The following is a 21,321-nucleotide window of genomic DNA, read 5'->3' on the forward strand; positions in this document are numbered from 1 at the left end:
ATTGCAGTGCTTGTAATGCTAGGAGGTGACTGGTGCACATGATGCAATAAGGGGGTTTAACATAATTGCATGTTGCTTTGCAGTGCTCTTTTTGCTTTCACTTAATAGAATAAAGATTGCTTTCAAACCAACATGGTTCTTTTATTAAAAGACAACAACCAGAGGAGAGAGTCAAATGACAAAAATACGTCAGCAGGAAGGGGGGTGGGGGAAGGTGGAAGGGAAGGTCTCCAGAGGAGAAGGGGTCTCGGGATGGCTACAGATTTGTGTATGTCCAGGGATCATACCCAGCCTTCTCCTTTGGAGTCCAATGCAGCGGGTGCTGTACTTCAGCAGGGCCAAACTGCAGAGGGATGGGTGTTGAGTGCAGTGGGTAGTGGGAGTCCACACTGCTGGACTGTGAGGCGGGAGGAGTGGAATGCTGTGGGTAGAGAGTGGAGCCAGGAGGTTGATAAGTGTGTTGGCAGTGTGGGTTGTGGGGGGGGAGGCATGGGAAAGAGTTTTGTAACAGCGGCTGCAGGGGAGGGCAGGCACGGAGCTGCTTGGTTTGAAGAGCTAGTATCACCTGGAGCATGTCCACTTGGCACTCCATAAGGTTTAAAAGCCGCTCCATGGCTTCTTTCTGGTGTGCTGCGTTCCCTTTCCGTCCCTCTTCTCGCTGTCCCGCTACTCCTTCAATTCCTGTTTCTCAGCGGCAGAATGCATCATAACCTCATGGAGAAAGTCCTCCTTAGTTCTTCGTGGCCACTTTCTAATTCTGCACAGCCATTCTGCCACCGATAAGGGAGGCTGGCCTCTCAAGGTCATCTCTGTGAAGTTTAAATACAACATTTTACAGAAGCAGCATTTTTTGCAACACAGACAACACTGATTCAGTGCTTTAAAACACAGCCAGTACTCGCACACCTGTCACTAACTGGCTGACCCCAGGCAAGCACACATGAGCCACAAGACCCCCAAAATGGTGAGTAACCACAGGGCCACGGTGAATCACTCTTCCTGAACCTTGCTGTACACTGGGCATGTGGCTCCTGAAGGGGGGCTTGATGATCATTCCTGTCCCCACACTTTCCACAGGATGTGATCATTATGGAAGATATCTCGCTGCTGAGGGTGAGCAGGGAATCTAGGGAGGGCCTTCTCCAAGGCTGCAGCTTCTGCCCTGGCCCCTATGTGGCTTGCTTGTGTGCAGCAATGGTCCCCCCTCCCCCCCCCCCCCCCCCCGGACGGCACAGTGGCGCAGGAAAGTCACCATTAAAGGGGCAAGAAACAAAGCAGCTCTGCCGAGGAACCTGCAGCAGTGGATTGCCCAGTATCTCCATGAGAGTTCTACTGGAGATCGCTGAGGGAAATTCCCATGAAGTGAGGGAGTCTTATCAAGAGCCTGTTCTGCTGCTCAGAATAGGCATGCAGTGGGAGGCAACCCTCCTGCCCCCAATAAATTGCTTCAGCAATTCTCAAAATCAGATCCACTTACCAGGGGCCTCCTCTCTTCTTTCCGCTTTGCCACGATCAACTGCTGTGACTAGCTAGGCTCCTCCGGAGTAGAAAAGAAAACCTGACTGCATGCATCTCTGGCCTCCAAGCCATCCTCTGCCTCTGGGTCCCCCTCCCCCTCTTCATCCAAGATTTCCTCGTCCTGGCTCAATCCACTCTCGAATGGCACATGAGCCAATGAAGTATCCGCAGGGGCCTTTGCAATGGAGATGGGGTCACCACTGATTATCACGTCCAGCTTCCTTTGTAGAACCAGCAGCTTGTGGGCGCAGCACTGGAGCAGCGGTTTGCCTCCCATGCCTTATGGTAGGCATTCCGCAGCTCCTTCACTTTTACCCTATACTGCAATGTGTCCCAGTCATAGCCCCTTTCTGTCATGCATCATGAAATCTGTCTGTAGGTATCCTAATTCCTACGGCTGGAGCGCAGTTGTGACTGCACCACTTCCTCTCCCCAAATGCCAATGAGGTCCAGGAGCTTGGCATTGCTCCAAGTGGGGGATCGCCTGGTGCGTGGAGCAGGCATGGCTACCTGGAAAGATGCACTGAGACCACTGTATATATCACCGAGGAAAGAGGAAGGGGACTTTCAAATTTGCAATGTATGGGGTGGGGATGACAGTTGGTCACCTGAGGGCAGGTCAGTAGAGTTCAAATCGATGACCAGAGAGGCGAGAAGAGGTATTGTGGGACACCTCCTGGAGGTCAGTCACAGCGCTGTAGTTGCCACGGTGTCTACACTGGCACTGCAGTGCTGTAGCCCCGGTGCAGAAAGCTCTACGCCTCTCGTCGGGCTGGTTTTTTTAGAGCGCTACAACTGCGCAGTTTCTGCGCACTAAGTGGCTTGGCAGTGTGTGCACCTCAGGAGTTACAGGGCAGAAAGCTGCTTTACTGCGCAGAAACTTGCCAGTGTAGACGGGCCCTTTATTGACTGCTTGGTAAATGTTTTATTGCCTTCAAAGTCTTTTACTTACCCATTTAAATAAATCCTGAACTGTAATCTAACCCCACTGTGCCACTTTGGCACAGAAAAAAAGTCAGAGAACACACAGATCTTCCTAGCTGAGGATCCCCTTACTATCATTTATAATAAGACTCCTTTACATCACTCTGGCCTTAAAACTTTCACAAATTTTATGCTCCTGGGAGAACTGACTGAGAATGGGAACAGTTGATTAACAATAGGAACAATTTCTGCCTCCGAGAATGAGGTCAATTAACCATCAATAGCAACTTTAACAACTTTGCTACACAGTCAGGCTGCTACATCTGTGCCTCAGCGAATGAGATCAGTTAACTCAGGGAAAGTCTTCACTGGCAATGTTAAAGCAGTGCTGTAGCACTGCTTTAATGTGGCTTGTGTAGTCGCAGCATAGTGCTGGGAGGGGGCTTTCCCAACACTCAAAAAACCCACCTCCACGAGGGGAATAGCTCCCAGCGCTGGGAGCCCTGTCTACACTGGCACTTTACAGCGCTGAAACTTGCAGTGCTCGGGGGGGGGGGTGTTTTTTCACACGCCTGAGCGAGAAAATTGCAGCACTGTAAAGTGGCAGTGTAGACAAGCCCTCAGGCAGGCTGCTTCATTTGTGCCTCTAGCGTTCTTCCTGCATAATAAAAAGCCCTACCCTTACACGCCAGGGAGCTGCAGTTGCAAGAGAGAGGGACAGAGTATCTCTCTCGCTTGTTGCCATGCACGTATGCCCAGCCCTGCTCCCTGCCCCCCAGCCACTCCCAATGGTGATCACCAAGGCACGCACGCCCAGCTTCCCTCCCCCGTCTCTGAGGCTGCTTCAGGCATGCTGGAAGAGGGATGTGTCCCCCAGCAGATTTTTTTTTTTTCATTTTTCTGTGCAGGGGGCACAGAAAAATGCAGGCCATATGAATTCTGTGCTTTCGCAGAGGTGGAGAATCCCCCTCCTGGAGTAATTTCAGCAGCTGTGTGGTTGGCAAAGTAAAGGTATGTGTGTTAATGGGGCATATTGGGGCATTACTGAAAGAGAGCAAAGTTAAGGTTGCCCATGAACACTTAACTATGCATTTCCTGGTTTTCAGACGTTTGAGTTTTGCTCAACTCAATGTTCTGCATGACATATCAAGCAGCCTTAACTCTGTATTAATTTAGTGTTTTGCCATTGAGTATAAATAATCTACTAACTTTCCCCTCAGGATGGTCTGAGTTTGCAGATGTACATGTTGGAATTTGTTCAGTTTTTAGTAATTTGTTCTAAAGTTTCTTGCTTTTACCTCTTTGCCTGCAAGTCTCAGAGGCAAACACAAAACTTCAGGTATTTTTCCTTTGTGTGCTGTGGAGAACATCAAACCTTTATACATAGGAAGGAATGCTTGTTTTGCAACAGTTTGCTGAAGTACTATCAGTCTTTTCCAGATTCTTAGGGTAACTTTTATTCCTAAATAGTGATGTCCATCTTTACATTTTGTTTTGCAGGAAGGAGTAAAAACAGAGAATGACCATATCAATCTAAAAGTAGCTGGCCAGGATGGATCCGTGGTGCAGTTCAAAATAAAAAGGCATACACCCCTAAGCAAACTAATGAAGGCTTATTGTGAGAGACAGGTACATGTTTAACACAGCTTTTATATGTTGTGGTCCAGTATTACTAATAAATTCATCATGCTGCCTGAGAGTCAATAGGATCACTTATCTTATGAAAGACCTTGTCATTATGGAAACTTTTCTTTTCATAAAATGTGTTAAATACCAATGTTCCAGAGAATGAGTAGACCCCATTATATGGGAGTATGGTAGAATATGTATTTTGAGGCCTAACTTTCTCTCTCTGGTTTGAAAAATTTAGTTTGTTATACTTTAATCAAAATGACTTTCTCCTCATCCAGTGCTCCTGGTTCTCTAAAATTGGTACTAGGGGCCAGAAACTTCTGAACTCTAATCTCAACTCTGACACTAATTCCTTCTGTTGCCTTAGATCTCTTAACCTCTGTTATAATGTATGTAAAATCCTTATGCACCTGACAAGTGTGAAGTGAGGTTTAAGAAGTTTTCAGAGTGCTTTGAAGATGAAAGGTAGTTGTCTGTCTTTTCCTTTTGTTTTTTCACTCTGGGCGCGCCCCCCCCCCATGTTTTTTGCTGTCTCTCTATCCCCCTGCATCACTCTGCTGTGGTAGCTTAGGCCTGGTTTACACTACGAGTTTGTCGAATTTAGCAGCATTACATCGAATTAACCCTGCACCCGTCCACACAATGAAGCCATTTTTGTCGACATAAAGAGCTCTTAAAATTGATTTTTGTACTCCTCCCTGATGAGGGGATGGGCGCTGAAATCGACATCGCTGTTTCAAATTAGGGTTAGTGTGGATGCAATCTGACGGTATTGGCCTCCGGGAGCTATCCCACAGTGCACCATTGTAACCGCTCTGGACAGCACTCTGAATTCGGATGCACTGGCCAGGTGTACAGGAAAAGCCCCGGGAACTTTTGAATCTCATTTCCTGTTTGGCCAGGCGAGCTCATCAGCAGAGGTGACCATGCAGAGCTCATCAGCACAGGTAACCATGCAGTCCCAGAATCGAAAAAGAGCTCCAGCATGGACCGAACGGGAGGTACTGGATCTGATTGCTGTATGGGGAGACGGATCTGTGCTATCAGAACTACATTCCAAAAGATGAAATGCCAAAACATTTCAAAAAATCTCCAAGGCCATGATGGACAGAGGCTACAGCAGGGATGCAACACAGTGCCACGTGAAACTTAAGGAGCTCAGACAAGTGTACCAGAAAACCAGAGAATCAAACAGATACTCCGGGACAGAGCCCCAGACATGCTGCTTCTATGCTGAGCTGCATGCAATTCTAGGGAGGGCCGCCACGACTACCCCACTCCTGTCCGTGGACTTCGATGATGGGGTACTCTCCGCCATGCCTGAGGATTTTGTGGACAGGGAAGATGACGAGGAGGACGAGCTTGAGGAGAGCACACAGCACACCATTTTCCCCGACAGCCAGGATCTTTTTATCACCCTGACTGAAATACCCTCCCAACCCAACCAAGCCGGAGAAGGGACCTCTGGTGAGTGTAGCTTTTTAAATATAATGCATGTTTTAAAAGCAAGTGTTTTTTAATAATTAATTTTCCCTGAGGACTTGGGATGCATTCGTGGCCAGTACAGCTATTGGAAAAGTCTGTTAACATGTCTGGGGATGGAGCAGAAATCCTCCAGGGACATCTTCATGAAGTTGTCCTGGAGGTACTCTAAAAGCCTTTGCAGAAGATTTCTGGGGAGAGCAGCCTTATTTTGTCCTACCATGAAGGACACTTTACCACGCCATGCTAGTAGCAAGTAATCTGGTATCATTGCATGACAAAACCTGGCAGCGTATGGTCCCGGTGTTTGCTGGCATTCAAGCAACATCCATTCTTTATCTCTCTGTGTTATCCTCAGGAGAGTGATATCGTTCACGGTAACCTAGTTGAAATACGAGAATTTAATTAAGGGGACATTCAGAGGTGGCAGTTCCTACTGGGCTGTTAGCCTGTGACTGAAAAGAAATCCTCCTCCGCAGTTAGCCAAGAGGTGTGGGGGGAGAGGGAGGGCATTGGCACTGAGCTGTTCGCGTTTGGCTAGCAGTGATCTTCCCTGATACCAGCCACGCGGTGGGGGGAGGGGTAAGCGATCATCCCAGAGAATTGGATTGACGGCAGGGGGGTTAGTTTGGTTTCTGCTGCTGCAAGTTAACATGAAAACCGCAGCACCAAGTGGCCAACTCAACAGGCTTTGCTTGATATGGGAAAGGAGGGCGCTGCTGTTATGAAGGTTGCAGAAGCCGAAAGACTATGGCTTATCACGGCCACCTGTAAGCCAAATTCTGTTGCCCGGCACTGCGTGTGTGTGATCTCTAACACCAAAGCCACAGGCACTCAATATAAGATGCAAAATGTGACCTTGTACTGAAATCACATGTGCTATGTAATGTGAATAGTGTTGTTCACTATGAAAGAGTATAGCTATTGTTCTGTAAAATGTATCTTTTTTTAATACTTCACTCCCTTTTCTTCCTCCCGCAGCTGCAAATGTTTCAAGCCTCCCTCCTCCGTCCCAAAGGGTATCTCAGATAAGGCGTCGAAAAAAATGCACGTGTGATTAAATGTTCTTTGAGCTCATGCAGTCATCCGGCACTGACAGAGCTCAGCAGAATGTGTGGAGGGACACAGTAGCACAGTACAGAAAAGCGGCCAATGAACGTGAGGACAGGAGGGACGATCGAGATGAGAGGTGGTGGCAGGAAGATCAGAGGAGGCAGGATGCAACGCTGGGGCTACTGCGGGATCAAAAGGACATGCTCCGGCGTCTGTTGGAGGTTCAGGAACGGCAGCAGGATCACAGACTGCCGCTGCAGCCCCTGTTTAACTGCCCTGCCTCCTCCCCAATTTCCATAGCCTCCTCACCCAGATGCCCAAGAACAGGGGAGGGGAGGCTCTGGGTACCCAACCACTCCACCGCAGTGGACAGCCCAAGCAATAGAAGGCTGTCATTCAACAAGTTTTGAAGTGACGTTTTCCTTCCCTTCTACCCTCCTCCCACACCCCACCCAGGCTACCTTGTGAGTTATCTCCCTATTTTTATACCCAATTAATAAAGAATATATGGTTTTTAAATGATAGTGACTTTATTTCCTTTGCAAGCAAGCTGTGATCGAATGGGGGGAGGGCGGGTGGCTTACAGGGAATTAGTCAACCAAGGGGTGGGTTTCCATCAAGAAGAAACAAACAGAAGTGTCACATGGTACCCTGGCCAGTCATGAAACGGGTTTTCAAAGCTTCTCTGATGCGCAGCGCTTCCTGCTGTGCTCTTCTAATTGCCCTGGTGTCTGGCTGCGTGTATTCAGCGTATTCAGATTTGCCTCAGCCTCCCACCACGCCATAAACGTCTCCCCATTACTCTCACAGAGATTGTGGAGCACACAGCAAGCAGCAATAACAATGGGAATACTGGTTTCGCTGAGGTCTGAGCGAGTCAGTAAACTGCGCCAGCGACCCCTTAAACGTCCAAATGCACACTCTACCATCGTTCTGGACTTGCTCAGCCTATACTTGAACAGCTCCTGACTACTGTCCAGGGTGCCTGTGTATGGCTTCATGAGCCAGGGTATTAAGGGGTAGGCTGGGTCCCCAAGGATAACTGTAGGCATTTCAACATCGCCAACAGTTATTTTCTTGTCTGGGAAGTAAATGCCTTCCTGCAGCCGTTTAAACAGACCAGAGTTCCTGAAGACATGAGCATCATGAACCTTTCCTGGCCATCCCACGTTGATGTTGGTGAAACATCCCTTGTGATCCACCAGTCTATGTACTGGCTGCCCTGGTGGTCCGGTCCCAAGATAGGGATATGTGTTCCGTCTATAGCCCCACCACAGTTAGGGAATCCCATTGCAGCAAAACCATCTACTGTGACCTGCACATTTCCCAGAGTCACTACCTTTGATAGCAGCAGCTCAATGGTTGCGTTGGCTGCTTGCATCACAGCAACCCCCACAGTAGATTTGCCCACTCCAAATTGATTCCTGAGTGACTGGTAGCTGTCTGGCGTTGCAAGCTTCCACAGGGCTATTGCTACTCGCTTCTCAACTGCGAGGGCTGCTCTCATCTTGGTATTCTTGCGCTTCAAGGCAGGGGAAAGCAAGTCACAAAGTTCCATGAAAGTGCCCTTACGCATGCGAAAGTTTCGGAGCCACTGGGAATCATCCCAAACCTGCAACACTATGCGCTCCCACCACTCTGTGCTTGTTGCTCAGGCCCAGAATCGGCATTCCATGGCATGAGCCTTCCCCATTAACACCAGGATCTGCAAATTGTCGGGGACCACGGTTTTAGAGAAATCTGTGTCTATGTCCTCATCGTTCTCGTCACCGTGCTGCCATCGCCTCCTTGCCTGGTTTTTCAGGTTCTGCATAAACTGCACGATAATGCGTGAGGTGTTTACAATGGTCATAACTGCTGCGGTGATCTGAACGGGCTCCATGCTTGCCATGCTATGGCGTCTGCTCAGGCAATCCAGGGAAAAGGGCGCAAAATGATAGTCTGCCGTTGCTTTCACGGAGGGAGGGTTGACTGACGACATTTACCCATAAGCACCCACAACAAATTTTTGGCCCCATCAGGCACTGGGAGCTCAGCCCAGAATTCGAACGGGCTGTGGGAACTGTGGGATAGCTACCCACAGTGCACCACTTGGAATGTCGACGCTTGCCACGGTACTGTGGACGCACACTGCCGAATTATGTTTAGTGTGGATGCATGCACTCGACTTTATACAATCTGTTCCCAAAAATCGACTTCTTTAAAATTGGAGTAATTTCATAGTGTAGACAAGGCATTACTCTCCCTTCCCCCACTCAACAGAAAGCTACATACTGCCAGGTGCAGGGGGCATGTGCTATTCCAAAATACAGTAGAACCTCAGAGTTAAGAACATGTTGGGAATGGAGGTAGTTTGTAACTCTGAACAAAACATTATGGTTGTTCTTTCAAAAGTTTACAATTGAACATTGACTTAATATAGCTTTGAAACTTTACTATGCAGAAGAAAAATGCTGCTTTCCCTTTATTTTTTGAGTAGTTTACTGTATTTGTTGGGGGATTTTTTTTTTTGTTTTTGTTTTCCCCTCTACTGCTGCCTGATCGTGTACTTCCTGTTCCAAATAAGGTGTGTGATTGACTGGTCAGTTCATAACTCTTAGGTTCTACTGTAGGTGTCCTGCTCATACAGTGCCTGCCCTGGGATATCAGACTAACTTAGAATTTTGACATCTGTTTTGATTCATATACTACGACATGCATATAGCTCTTCTGTAACTTTAAATCTTCTGAATTCTGATTTTTACACATTATAGCAAATACTCCTAATCATAAACTTATTTTATTTGGATTCCATATCTCCATATTTCATGTTAATTATTTTAACTTCCAGGGTTTGTCAATGAGACAGATTAGATTCAGATTTGATGGACAACCAATTAATGAAACTGACACACCTGCACAGGTATGAAAATACGTTGTAATAACTGTAGCAGAACTCTGTATATTTTTAGATGTGTCTGCACCTAGAGAAAACTATTTTAGGGGGCATTTTGATAGAAAACTATCTCTGTTGTAGGCAGTTCCCAAAATGTGCAGTAGGATTCCTTTTTCTTTAAAATTTCTCATAATTGTTACCACTGGTGGAGCTTGACCCAATTAGCAAGTGAGAGTACTAGTGTAGACATGGCTCCAAATAGCTGCCAGAGTTTTAAGGATTGTCTTACAAACCGTGCTCAGAGTAGGTCTAGACAATATCATGATTAAAACGCAGGTGGCTGCTGGTGCCTTGTCTACACTAGTGCTACCACCATTTCTGCCACTGCTGAAGCTGAATCAGTACTGGCAATAGTGATAAATTTCAGGGAGGAGAATTCCTGGTATGGACAAGACCTGTGGTAGGGAATACAAGAAACAAAACCAAGACATATTCTGGATTGTGTGGATTGGACTAATGGGTCCTCCTTTGGGGTTGAGAAAGAACAATAAATCACTGACCAAACTGGTTTGTTCTGGCTGTGGGAATGCCCTGCAAAGCTATTTTGTAATTGGATGTGAAAACTATCAGCCTAGATTATCTCTCTCAAAAGGGACACCCTGACTGCAGCTGACTGGAGTGCACCCCAGGATGGCTTGCTGAAAAGACTAACTTTTTCTGTGCCCACAGAGTATAACCCTTGTAGAATTAATGATACTACTCATGTGAATAAACTGTTCACAGTGGTGAGCAGTTAGTCACTTGAGTAAAGGGGTTCACAATCTGGCCCTTTGAGATTAGTTCCAGACCCTTGCTGTTCAGAAGACAAATTGAACTGCACAGTGGTTCAAAGTGCACTGCTGCAGAAGTTGGCTGGGAGTGGAATGAAGTTTGGGGAGATCTGTAGATTAAATCAACAGAAACCACACCTTTAGCAGTTAGAGAGGAGGAAACAGAGCAGAGAATCTTGTCCCAGGCTTCTTGGGGAAGTATACTGAGGGTATGTTTACACTACGGCGGCACAGCTATGGCACTTCAGCTGTGCCTCTGTAACATTGTAGATGATCCCGATGTTGACAGAAAGGGTTTTTCTGTTGATGTAGGTGATCCACCTCTCCGAGAGGCGGTAACTAGGTTGATGGAAGAATCCTTCTGTTAACCTAGTCATGTCTACACCAGGGGTCATTTTGACCTAGCTATGGTTCTCAGGGCCTGAAATTTTCCACTGCCCTGAGTAACGAAGATAGGTTTGTCTAATTTTTCAGTGTAGACCAAGCCTGAGACTGTGGGGAGCAAGGGTGTGAATGGAGGGCCAGAGTTGTGCCTGTCGAGCAGGAACAGTCTGTGCTGTGTGTTGACGCTAAAGGAAAAGCATAGACTGACATGAAGCCCTTAATGCCTTGGATCTTAGACCCCACTTTACTGCCTAAATCTGGGATCTTGTTCTCCAACGCAATGTCAGTCAGCCTGGAATGTCTTGGCTGAAGGGAGACCAAGACAACTTGTGACTGGAGCTGGGAAGACACTGTGGTGAAGGGGTGATGTTGCTTTCTAGTTGGGTGGAGAGGGCAATTTAATAAGCATTAAAGTTTAAATTTAAACACTGCTTTTTAATGAGTAATGCTATTAACAATGCAAGAACTAAATGCCCTTTTAAAATATATAGCTATGTATATATTAAAATATTTGTGCATTAATCCAACAGCTGGAGATGGAAGATGAAGATACTATTGATGTGTTTCAACAGCAGACAGGTGGAGTGTGTTAAACGTGATCCCTTTGGGAAGAGGAATTTAAAGACCCTTGTCACACCTCACTTTCTCATCTGTCCTTGGATTTGCTATTAAATAGTAATGAATGAACATGCCAATCACACAGGATTCTTTTAAAACTTTAGAGGACATTTACCAAAATTGTTCTGCTGTCCCTCTGACATACTGCGTGTGCAAGTCTAAACTGTATCTGCAGGGATTAACCTACATCTTAAATTGGGCCAAATGGAATTAACTTTTCAGTTTAAGTAAAATATGGGTTGTCTGTCTGCTGTTACCTTGTTTATATAAACCTGTGGCCTAAGTAACCACCTATATTCTAGGACATGAATTGTTCATTCCTGGCTCTTGTTATATTATTGCCCCACTGCATAATTCTAATCATGTAAATATATCCTCACTTCAGTAGTGAGTTTAAAATCTCCTCCTACAATAGGGCAAGGGAAGAAAAGGTTATTGATTTAGAAGTTTTTACTATGTGTTGTAAACACAGTTATTATTGTAAAACTTAAAACCTATGATACAAGGACTGTACATGCAGATATGAGGCTTAGTATAGAGTAAATGTTTAAAATATTGCAAATGTACATGTGCTTTGTCATAATCTGATAAAATAGACTGAAATTTAAGTTTTAAAAAGCAAAAATGAAGGAATTGCCCAGAATTAATGTCAGCAACCAGAATGCTAGTCCAAACCTACTGGTGTTCATGACTGAACACTAGTGTATTATGTTCCGTAAGAATAAAAAGAAAAAAGTCCATCGTCACAGCTCACTATCCATTTATTAGGTGATGGACAAAAAAATGTGTAACTTGTCCCTGTCATCCCCTTTAATACAAACATAGAAGTTGTATCATTATTACTCACTTGGTACTAGTAAATATGTGGCCTCTGGTTTCTTTCAATATGTGTTTCTTATGGATAAATGTGGTCTTATATAAAACAAACCAAACCCCTAACAGACGGACTCTTGATGAGCTTCTGGCCAAGTTGTATGTGCAGAAGAGCTATTAAAAGATTGCTAAGCACAAAAACCTTGAAAAGGTAATTTAAGGTTCTTCTGAGAAATTTCTGCTCTGCTGCTTCCCAAAATGTATTGAATTTTAAATGCATTTATGTGGTGACTTTCAGTTCTGTATGATGTTTTGGGCTCTACTCCAAATGAAATTTTTAAAAGGTCATTCTATTATCCTTCAATAGGTTGTCAATCGCTGCTTGATTAGGTCATTATCTGCCTTTTATATTTACCTGACCAATTTGACAGCATTAGATCATCACTTTGCTTGAAATCTTGCTGGGAAAAGTCCTTATTTTCTTTTTCATTTTATTGTATATGGGCTAGGGTGGGATATTCTGTTAGAGCTCATAGTTTAGTCACCAATTTGTACATTATTTGTTGTCCTTTACTACTGTATACAGTAAATATAGTTTGGTACTCTGTCTCATGGCTTATGTTTAATGCTGCTGCATTTCTGAAGGCTTTACTTGACATGAGGTCACTGAAGTGCCATTGCTTTATTTGTTACCATATCTTGCATTGAAATCCTCACCTCTGATAAAAAGAAAAGGAGTACTTGTGGCACCTTAGAGACTAACCAATTTATTTGAGCATAAGCTTTTGTGAGCTACAGCTCACTTCATCGGATGCATAAGCTGTAGCTCACGAAAGCTTATGCTCAAATAAATTGGTTAGTCTCTAAGGTGCCACAAGTACTCCTTTTCTTTTTGCGAATACAGACTAACACGGCTGTTACTCTGAAACCTGTCACCTCTGATAGTTCTAATCAGCTACACTGAACATGATAATAGGTACAGTGAATGCACAGTTCAGGGTACTTATACTCACAAGCAACTAGGGTTACAGTAAAGGCACACTCATCTGGTAATCCAAACTCTACTATGGTTAACTGGTGAGGAATATCTTTTGTGTGTTTTGTTAATTACCTGAACCAAAAAATAATTGGGCAGGAGCGTTGGAAGATTTCCAGGTTTCTCTGTAAACAGCAGCTGTGCTGAGTTGTTCAAGAGGCCAGCTCAACGTAAGAAACATACCTGTAACTGAACGTGAGAAACATACCTGTAACTGAACTTACTGAGATGCCAGTATGACAGCAGTACATTGTTAGGTTTGCTTCTAGGTATAAATACAGAGCATTGAGGGCACACAAAGACAAGTGATCCCACCAAACTAAAAAAAGCAACATCTTTCATTGCTTGTGTGTCAGACAACTTTCACCATCGCCAGTTTCCCAATGAAAATTTTGCAGTAGCTATTCTTTCTCTCTCTGAGGCGGCTTCTAACGAACAATTGCATGCAGCTTTTCCCTTTTGATGAATTAGAGTATTTCCCACAGTGCGAAACACATCACCAGACACTAGACATGTTCCACTTCCTCTGAGATAAATTTGCAGAGTGAAATTCAGCACTGGTGTTTCCCAGTGTAGAGACAGCTTTGACAATTTACACACAATGTACCATACTTGTCACTTCGATGTATGTCATTTTTTGTCTTCAGAAACAGCTCCTGTAGCCCTAAGCAGGGTAGCTAGAACTTATCTGGCTTGAGAGGGACTAGATCATTCAAAAATGTGGGGGAAAGGAAAACAAGTACTCAAAACAGGCCCATTGTGCTGAGCAGACAGTACTATCTGTGAGGTATACTGCTTTCTCAGGGAGGTGGGGCTCCCCTTTCCAAGGTTTCACTTGAAGGGGGGACTGAATCATTCAGGAAGCTGAAGCTTGGAGTCTACTCTGTAGCCTAGATCTCTGAGAGCAGCAGGAGGAGTGGAAAATGTGGATCAGGAGAAGAGGGAACCTGTCTTCCCCTATCGCTCAGACTACTACTCCACTTAGAGTGGTCAGATTCCATCTAGCTGAACTGGTCTACAGGCTCATGTGACTGCAGCTAAGCCACGCGTGCCTGAGCAGCAAGACAGCCTACAGCTCTCAAGTTCTGCAGGTATGCAATTACCAAAAACTAGGGGACAGTTTGAATTTCCCATCTTTCAGTGAGATGTTACATTTTACAATCTGTGTGTGCCTGCAGGGCTCTCTAATCTATCTAGCAAAGCCATAAGAGAAGCCACTGGCTGGAAATAGAAACTAGACCAATTTAAACTCCAAGAAGAAAAGGAGTACTTGTGGCACCTTAGAGACTAACAAATTTATTTTTCTTTTTGTGGATACAACTAACACGGCTGCTACTCTGAAACCTGTCATTAAACTCCAAGGAGGCACATGCTTTTTACAGTGCAGGTAAATTAACTATTGGACCAAAATACCAAAGGGTGAGATGGACTCTCCATCATGTGAAATCTTTAAGAAATGCTCTACTTCACCCAACATACAAGAATCTGAGTGAAAATTTTTGGCCCGTATTACGTAAGACGTCAGAAGGGTGTTGGGTGCTAGCTCACCAGCCCATACATCAAAGAACACACTCCAACCTCAGGATTCTACACCCTGTTCTTCACAGCTTCAGTTTTATGTCTTTAAAATGAAACTGGCCACGACCTCAGTTGTGTTCCTTCCCCCTGAACTGGAGTCTTCTGGAGGTACCCACTTACTCCCTACTAAATTGCATCCAGGAGGCTACCTGCCTGGGAGTCAAGGTGAGCTTTTTTTTCCTTGGCCTGCCCTCTGCAGTTTTCACCTTGGCAGATCATCTCCCCTCCCTAAGAATTGTATACAAATAGGGTTCTTTTCCCCCACCCCAGAATCTCCTGCAGGAGTCTGTCTACTCACCACATCTGTCCAGCACAACTACTTGCTGGCTTTTTGGGGCACCAGATGATCTTCAAGTTGTCACCTGACCCCTGGTCTCACAGCATCAACCGTGCAGTAGCTGATTAATTACAGGTGGGGCCCAATGCCCCTTGAAGGGCAAGCCACCCTCAAACCGGTATTTCTGGCCTTGAAGCCTATGACTATTAATAAGACAATCTTAAAACCTTGTAAACGTTCCAAATTCAAACCTGGTCTAACTGGTGCAGGTAATGGAATTAAACTGGGATCAGCAGTCTAATGCGTTCAGTGAAAGAGGTTAAAGTAGAAAGGCATGTCTGTGTGTGTGTATTTAGCCATTCTTTTCTGATGCTAAATCCTCCACCTCTGTAATTACAGTCTTCTGCATAAAAGGTGCTTTATCAATGTGAGTTATTCCAAAAGGTCATGGACATTGCCAGGGTTCCTTCCCCACTCTGAACTCTGGGTACAGATGTGGGGACCTGCATGAAAGACCCCCTAAGTTTATTTTACCAGCTTAGGTTAAAAACTCTCCCAAGGCACAAATTCCGCCTTGTCCTTGAACAGTATGCTGCCACCACCAAGTGATTTAGACAAAGAACCAGGGAAAGGACCACTTGGAGTCCTATTCCCCCAAGCCCTACACCCCCTTTCCTGGGGAAGGCTTGAGAATAATTTCCTCACCAATTGGTACAGGTGAACACAGACCCAAACCCTTTGATTTTTTATTTCTTTTAAGGACCTGATGGATCTTAAGAACAGAATTTTATTTAAAGAAAAGGTAAAAGAATCACTGTAAAATCAGGATGGTAAATACTTTAGAGGGTAATCAGATTCAAAACACAGAGGATTCCCCTCTAGGCAAAACCTTAAAGTTACAAAAAACCGGGATAAACCTCCCTCTAGCAAAGGGAAAATTCACAATTTGAAAAGAAAAGGTAATTTAAAGTGCCTTGCCTTATTTACTTACTCTTTGTAATATCAGAGACTTGTACAGGATGGTTTATAGGAGAAGGAGTTTTTTGACCTGATGCTTCTCTGCTTTCCCCAGAGAACATACCAACAAAGCCTTCCCCCACACAAGATTTGAAAGTATCTTCTTTCCCCATCGGTCCTTTTGGTCAGGTGCCAACCAGGTTATTTGAACTTCTTAACCCCTTACAGATAAGGAGGAATTCTAGGCTACCCTTAGCTGTATGGATATGACAGACCTTTTCTCCCAACTCCCATAAGGCTGAGTCAGCAAAGGAATAAAGAATGCTCATGAAGCACTCAAATGTGCTGTCATGAATTCTAAGGAACAGCTGGAGCAGGCCCTGGAATCACAGAGACCAAGTAAATAGAACATTTTTCGATTTATTTGCACGTATAATGCAATGCTTAGCTGCAAACTGCTGAACTTTGCCAACCCAGAATGTTCCAGATTATAAAGGTGCTGGAGTTAGATAGTGTTGCTGTACCTTCTTAAAGCAAAACGCACCCACTGCCCAACCCATGGAAAAGGCATATAGTGCAACCCAATCACAGCCACTACTCCAGCCTGTGGCAGACAGGGGGTTCAAGCCCCTGAACCCAGGTAATCATCGATCCTATGGACCTTCTCCTGGGCTTGCTCTGAAGTCTCCCCTTCATGCCAGTCTATTCTGAGCTGAGGCTGAGCCCTGCTATGGTGTATAACATGTGCAAAGGCCCCCAGCTATAGCCATTCTGCCCCTGTACACAGCATCACTGGCAGGGCTCAGGTGGTGTGCTGACCCTCAGCACTGGGCACATTTCCCCACAGTGCTTGGTGTGTTAAGAGTGTAGGCCTGCCTAGTGTACCTCACCTCTCAACTTCCTCCGCATCACATTCTCCCTCCTACCATGGGCAATACTCAAGATTATAGCATAGCAATAGCTCTACTATAGTCTGGTTTGGCAGGGTTCCATTTTAATCGATAACTGTCTGTAGATGTTGATTTCAGCTGACACACTGACATTACTAAAAAGAGGATCAATGGGTCACAGTCTGTGTGCCTGTAGGGCTCCGTGGCCACAAAGCGAGCTCTCTGCAACCCTTCTGCCATGGGAGTGGCTGAGCGGGTTTGTGATAACGGAGCTGCAGAGGGCTCCCTGCAGGCACAAGGTGCGGGAAAAGGCTGCGGTCCTGGGTCGTGGTGGGTCAGAGCAGAGACCCCCGGCTAGGACTGCAAGGAGAAGGAAGAGATCCCAGGTGCGGGGGAGGCCACGCTGCTGCTGACTGGCTCTTGGGGCAGAGCAGGGAGCCCTTTGCAGCCCCGCTGTCACCCATCTGACGGTGTCACACCAGCTGGGAGTACCAGGGTCTCTGTTCTGCCCACAGGACTGCAGCCTTCCCTGCACTTTGCATCTGCAGGAATCCAGTGTCACTGGCTCTGTGGCCATACAGAAAGTCCTTTGCAGCTCTGCTGTCACAGCCCTGCTCACTCACTCACCAGCCTGGAGCGTGGAAGCCATCTCTGGCAGGAACTGTTCAGCAGTTGGGCGGCCTCTCTGCAGCCAGGGGCTCATCCTCCTCCTTCCAGTCCTGGTTGGGGATCTTGGCATCCCACCACCAGACACATCAGGACTGGACAAACTAGCAGCCTGGGGCAGGGTTACCAGATAGTAACTGTGAAAAAATGGGACAGGGGGTGGGGGGTAATAGGCGCCTATTTCAGAAAAAGTCCCAAAGACCAGGACTGTCCTTTTAAAAACAGGACATCTAGTCACCCTAGCCTGGGGCCGTGGGCAGGCAGCACTGGCAGCAAAGGGCTGGCAGGTGTGACTGGGTGGCAGCGGGGTGCATGGCAGAGGCCCATGGCTGCCAGTCCCCTTAGCCCGCGCGAGCTACCAGAGCCACCACTCGCCCAGTCCACTTATGCTCCAAACAAATCCCCCAGCTGCTCACTGGCAGCCTCTGGGGTGGGGGAAGAGGGAGGCCTGGACTGCGCGTCCCCCAGCTCAGGGCTCGCATTTCTTGCAAGGGTGAGGCCTGGCACTACGGGACCCACTGCGTCCCCTTAACTCGGCCCTTTGGAGCACCCGCCCCCTGCGCTCAGACACAAGGCTGGGCGGGACCCTCCGTCCACTCGGCGCCCAACGACTCCTTCCCGCAGCGCCAGGACCACGGAGCTGGATTAACTACGGGGGCCGGGGCTGTGGAAGCGGGGAGGCATCCGCGGGCCGGGCCCGTGCAGCGGCCGCGGGGGTGGAGTCTTGATGCCCCCGCTCCCTCCACCCCGGGCTCTCGGTCTCCAGCAGCCCCGCCCCTAGCGCGTGCGCCCGACGGACCCCGCAGCACCAGCGAGAGGGAGCTGCGCGCTGGGCCTGGGCGGCCTTTCTAGCCGCGCCGCCTGGCTCTCTATGGTGCGCTGCTGCCTCGGACGCGGCTGGCGGCGGCGGGGCGCGCTCCTGCTCCTCACGGCTGGCGGCTGCGGCCCGGCCGGGCATGGCGGGCACGGCGCTCAAGCGGCTGATGGCTGAGTACAAGCGTGAGTGAGCGGGCCGGGCCCGGCCTTCCCTCCCGCGCGGGGACCCAGCCGCTGCGGGGCGGGCTCGGCATCGCTCCCCCAGCTTGGCGTGGCACGGGGGCGCCGAGCTGCGGGCCGGGCCTGCGCGGGACAGGGGCTCCAGGCGAGGCTCCTGCCGCCGGCCCATGGGGCCTCTGTTGACGCGGGGCAAGGCGAGGCCCCTGAGCGGAGCCGTGGGGCAGCGCTCCCTGGCCGGTCCGCCCGCGGCTGAGGAGCGGCCCCTTCCCTGCCCTGCCAGGCGGGGAGGCCCGGGGTGCCAAGGCCCCCGGGAGAAGCTGGGGAGAAAGGAGCAAAGACGGTGGGGAAATGGGGTCAAAGCATACGGCTGTTTTGGCCGCCATGTGAAAATCATCCTAGTTCTGAGCACGCTCTGCCCGCTTAACCAGGCGGGGCTGGTTGGAGACGTGACCTGTCGGACAAGCTGCCGTTGACTGTCACTGGACGTGTCCTTTTAAACAGCTGAGCTCGGGTGAAGCAACGTTGGTATTGTTCACATCTTTCCCAGTAGAAGGAGCAATGAGACTTTCACTTCACAGTTTATCCAGCGAAAGCCTCATTGCTTTCTGATGAATGATGGAAGAATCTGACTTCTGCAAATGCTGCAGGAGTACTGTACTTCAGTGTGCTGTGATGATTAAATGGCCCCCTTGATGACTCCATCCTCAACCGGTATATAAAAAGCCCCGGACAATTGTGACTAGAAATCTTAACAATCTGACAGGAGTCTGACCCCAGACAAATGAGTTGCTTGTCTCAGGTTGTCTGCACTACAAATTGCTTCGGTATAACTTATGTCACTCAGGGGTGTGAATAAGCCACCCACCGAGTCATGTAAATTACACTGACCTAAGCGCCACTGTGGACAGCGCTGTTTGTGTGAGAGAAGCTGCTCCACCCCCCGCCAATTTAGCTACCACCTCTTGTAAAGGAGGCAGGAATTATTAAGCTGATGGGAGAGCTTTCTCCTGGTGGTTTAGAGCTGTGGCTGCTATAGTGTAGACGTAGCCTCAGTCCCTTTCATAGTGTGGAGGTATCCATGTCCCAAAGCTGCATGATGACCAGGCACTTATCAGGGCCGTTGTTGGCTCTCAGTGAGGATGAGGATTGTGTGGGCATGAAGAGTGAATTGCTCTGATCTCTTTTGTCTGCTGCTTATGGGCAAGAGTGAGGTCTATTTGTGCTTCTGTTGAGTTTGTTGCATCTGATAGTGGTTAAATTGAGAGCCCTAGATACCAAAGTTCCCTTCAGAAGCATTAGATATGCTTCTGATCTTGGGCGGGTGGAGCGGGGGAGGATTAGTCCCTGCTTGCATTTGGGAGCTTAGATGTTCCTCCTTTTAAGTAGATCTCCTAATTTAAAAAACTTGGGCGCTTCTGTTGTCTAAAACTTCTAACTGAACTTTGGTTCATGCAAATGTGAACTTAATAGCATTAAAAAGACTTGGGCATAATAGGGGTAGGCATTTGTGGCCAGGTCCCGGGGGAGCCATGCTGCGGTTGCTCAATTAGGGCAAACTGCAAAGAATAGTGCGGCAGTCCCCCAGATTGGTGGTTATTTCAATGCTTAGTTCCACCAAGATAGCAACAAAACACTTCTATAATACCTTACTGGTTACCCAGAAGCCAAAATGCAATTCCCTTAAAGCAATACAGCCTTTGGCTTCCACCCAGACAGCCAAGTCAAATATGATGAGGATTACTGAAAATCTTGTTCGTCATATACAAAGTTCTACCAATCCCAGATGATCAGCCATATTACCCATCAAGTTAATGGATATTTCAGATCTTACCCAAATACACGCTTACAGCCAACCCTTTAGTATCTAACATCTAAAGGTTTTATTTATAAAAAGAAAGAAAGAGGTGAGAGTTAAAATTGGTTAAAGGAATCAAATAAATACAATAATTGCAAAATTATTGGATTAGCTTTAAAGCAGTGATGGCATAAACTGCTAACTAGTTAAGTCTCTGGTTGTTCCCAAGTAATTGGAAGGTCCTCAGTACCTTGGTTATAATGCTCCCATTAGTATAAATCCATAGTTCAGAGATCAGAGCAGGAAAGAGGCAAAATGGAGCTGTTTCCAGGGCCTTCTATAGCTTCTGCCATGTGGGGGAAACTTCATTGTCTCAAACAAAGCCTTGGCATAGTTTGTGGAAAAATACAGGAACACAAGATGAAGTTTAGTACCACAGGGTCTAGTCCAGAGGTGGGCATACTATGGCCCGCGGGACCGTCCTGCCTGGCCCCTGAGCTCCTGGCCTGGGAGGCTAGCTCCCAGCCCTTCCCTTGCTGTCTCCCCTTCCCTGCCGCCATGCGGCACAATGTTGTAGGCGGTGGGGCTGCAGAGTCCAGCCTGACTTGATGCTCTGTGCTGCGTGGCGGGGCTGCCTGTCCTGGTGCAGCCGTGCTGCCAGCCACCGGTGCTCCAGGTAGCGTGGTAAGGGGGCAGGGAATGGTGGGGGTTGGATAGAGGGCAGGGGAGTTCAGGGGGTGGTCAGGAGTGTGGATAGGGGATGGGGCAGTCAGAGGGTGGGGAATAGGGGTTGAATGGGGGCAAGGGGTGGCAGTCAGGAAGGAGAGGGGGAGTTGGATGGGGTGGCGGGGGCTGGTTAGGAGGCAGGGAGCGGGGGGGGGATTGGGCAGGGGTCCTGGGGAGGGCAGTTAGGAAGGAGAGGGGGGTTGAATGGGATGGTGGGGGGCAGTCAGGGAGAAGGGGTGGTTGGATGGGGCAGGGGTCCCGTGGGGCAGTC

The 21,321-nt window shown here is 47.5% G+C and overlaps 2 protein-coding genes across 4 annotated transcripts in view; both read left to right on the forward strand.

The window, feature by feature from the left end:
• Positions 1-12,736, forward strand: part of SUMO3 (small ubiquitin like modifier 3) — a 26,658-nt gene extending 13,922 nt beyond the window's left edge. The window contains exons 2-4 of the mRNA XM_073360318.1: positions 3,943-4,071; positions 9,440-9,511; positions 11,229-12,736. Coding sequence (XP_073216419.1) covers positions 3,943-4,071; positions 9,440-9,511; positions 11,229-11,291 — 264 coding nt within the window. The 3' untranslated portion in view covers positions 11,292-12,736. The remainder of the gene's footprint in view (positions 1-3,942; positions 4,072-9,439; positions 9,512-11,228) is intronic.
• Positions 12,737-18,262: 5,526 nt separating this feature from the next.
• Positions 18,263-21,321, forward strand: part of UBE2G2 (ubiquitin conjugating enzyme E2 G2) — a 55,229-nt gene continuing 52,170 nt past the window's right edge. Inside the window, exon 1 of one of the 3 annotated variants that reach the window (XM_073360326.1) lies at positions 18,263-18,532. In XM_073360326.1, the coding sequence (XP_073216427.1) occupies positions 18,490-18,532 (43 nt within the window). In that variant the 5' untranslated portion in view covers positions 18,263-18,489. Of the gene's footprint in view, positions 18,533-18,614; positions 19,241-21,321 lie in introns of those variants that run through there. The other 2 variants (XM_073360325.1, XM_073360322.1) reach the window with 2 other exon arrangements.

Source organism: Lepidochelys kempii, chromosome 9 (genome assembly GCF_965140265.1).
Source record: "Lepidochelys kempii isolate rLepKem1 chromosome 9, rLepKem1.hap2, whole genome shotgun sequence".
NCBI classification, from domain to species: Eukaryota; Metazoa; Chordata; order Testudines; family Cheloniidae; genus Lepidochelys; species Lepidochelys kempii.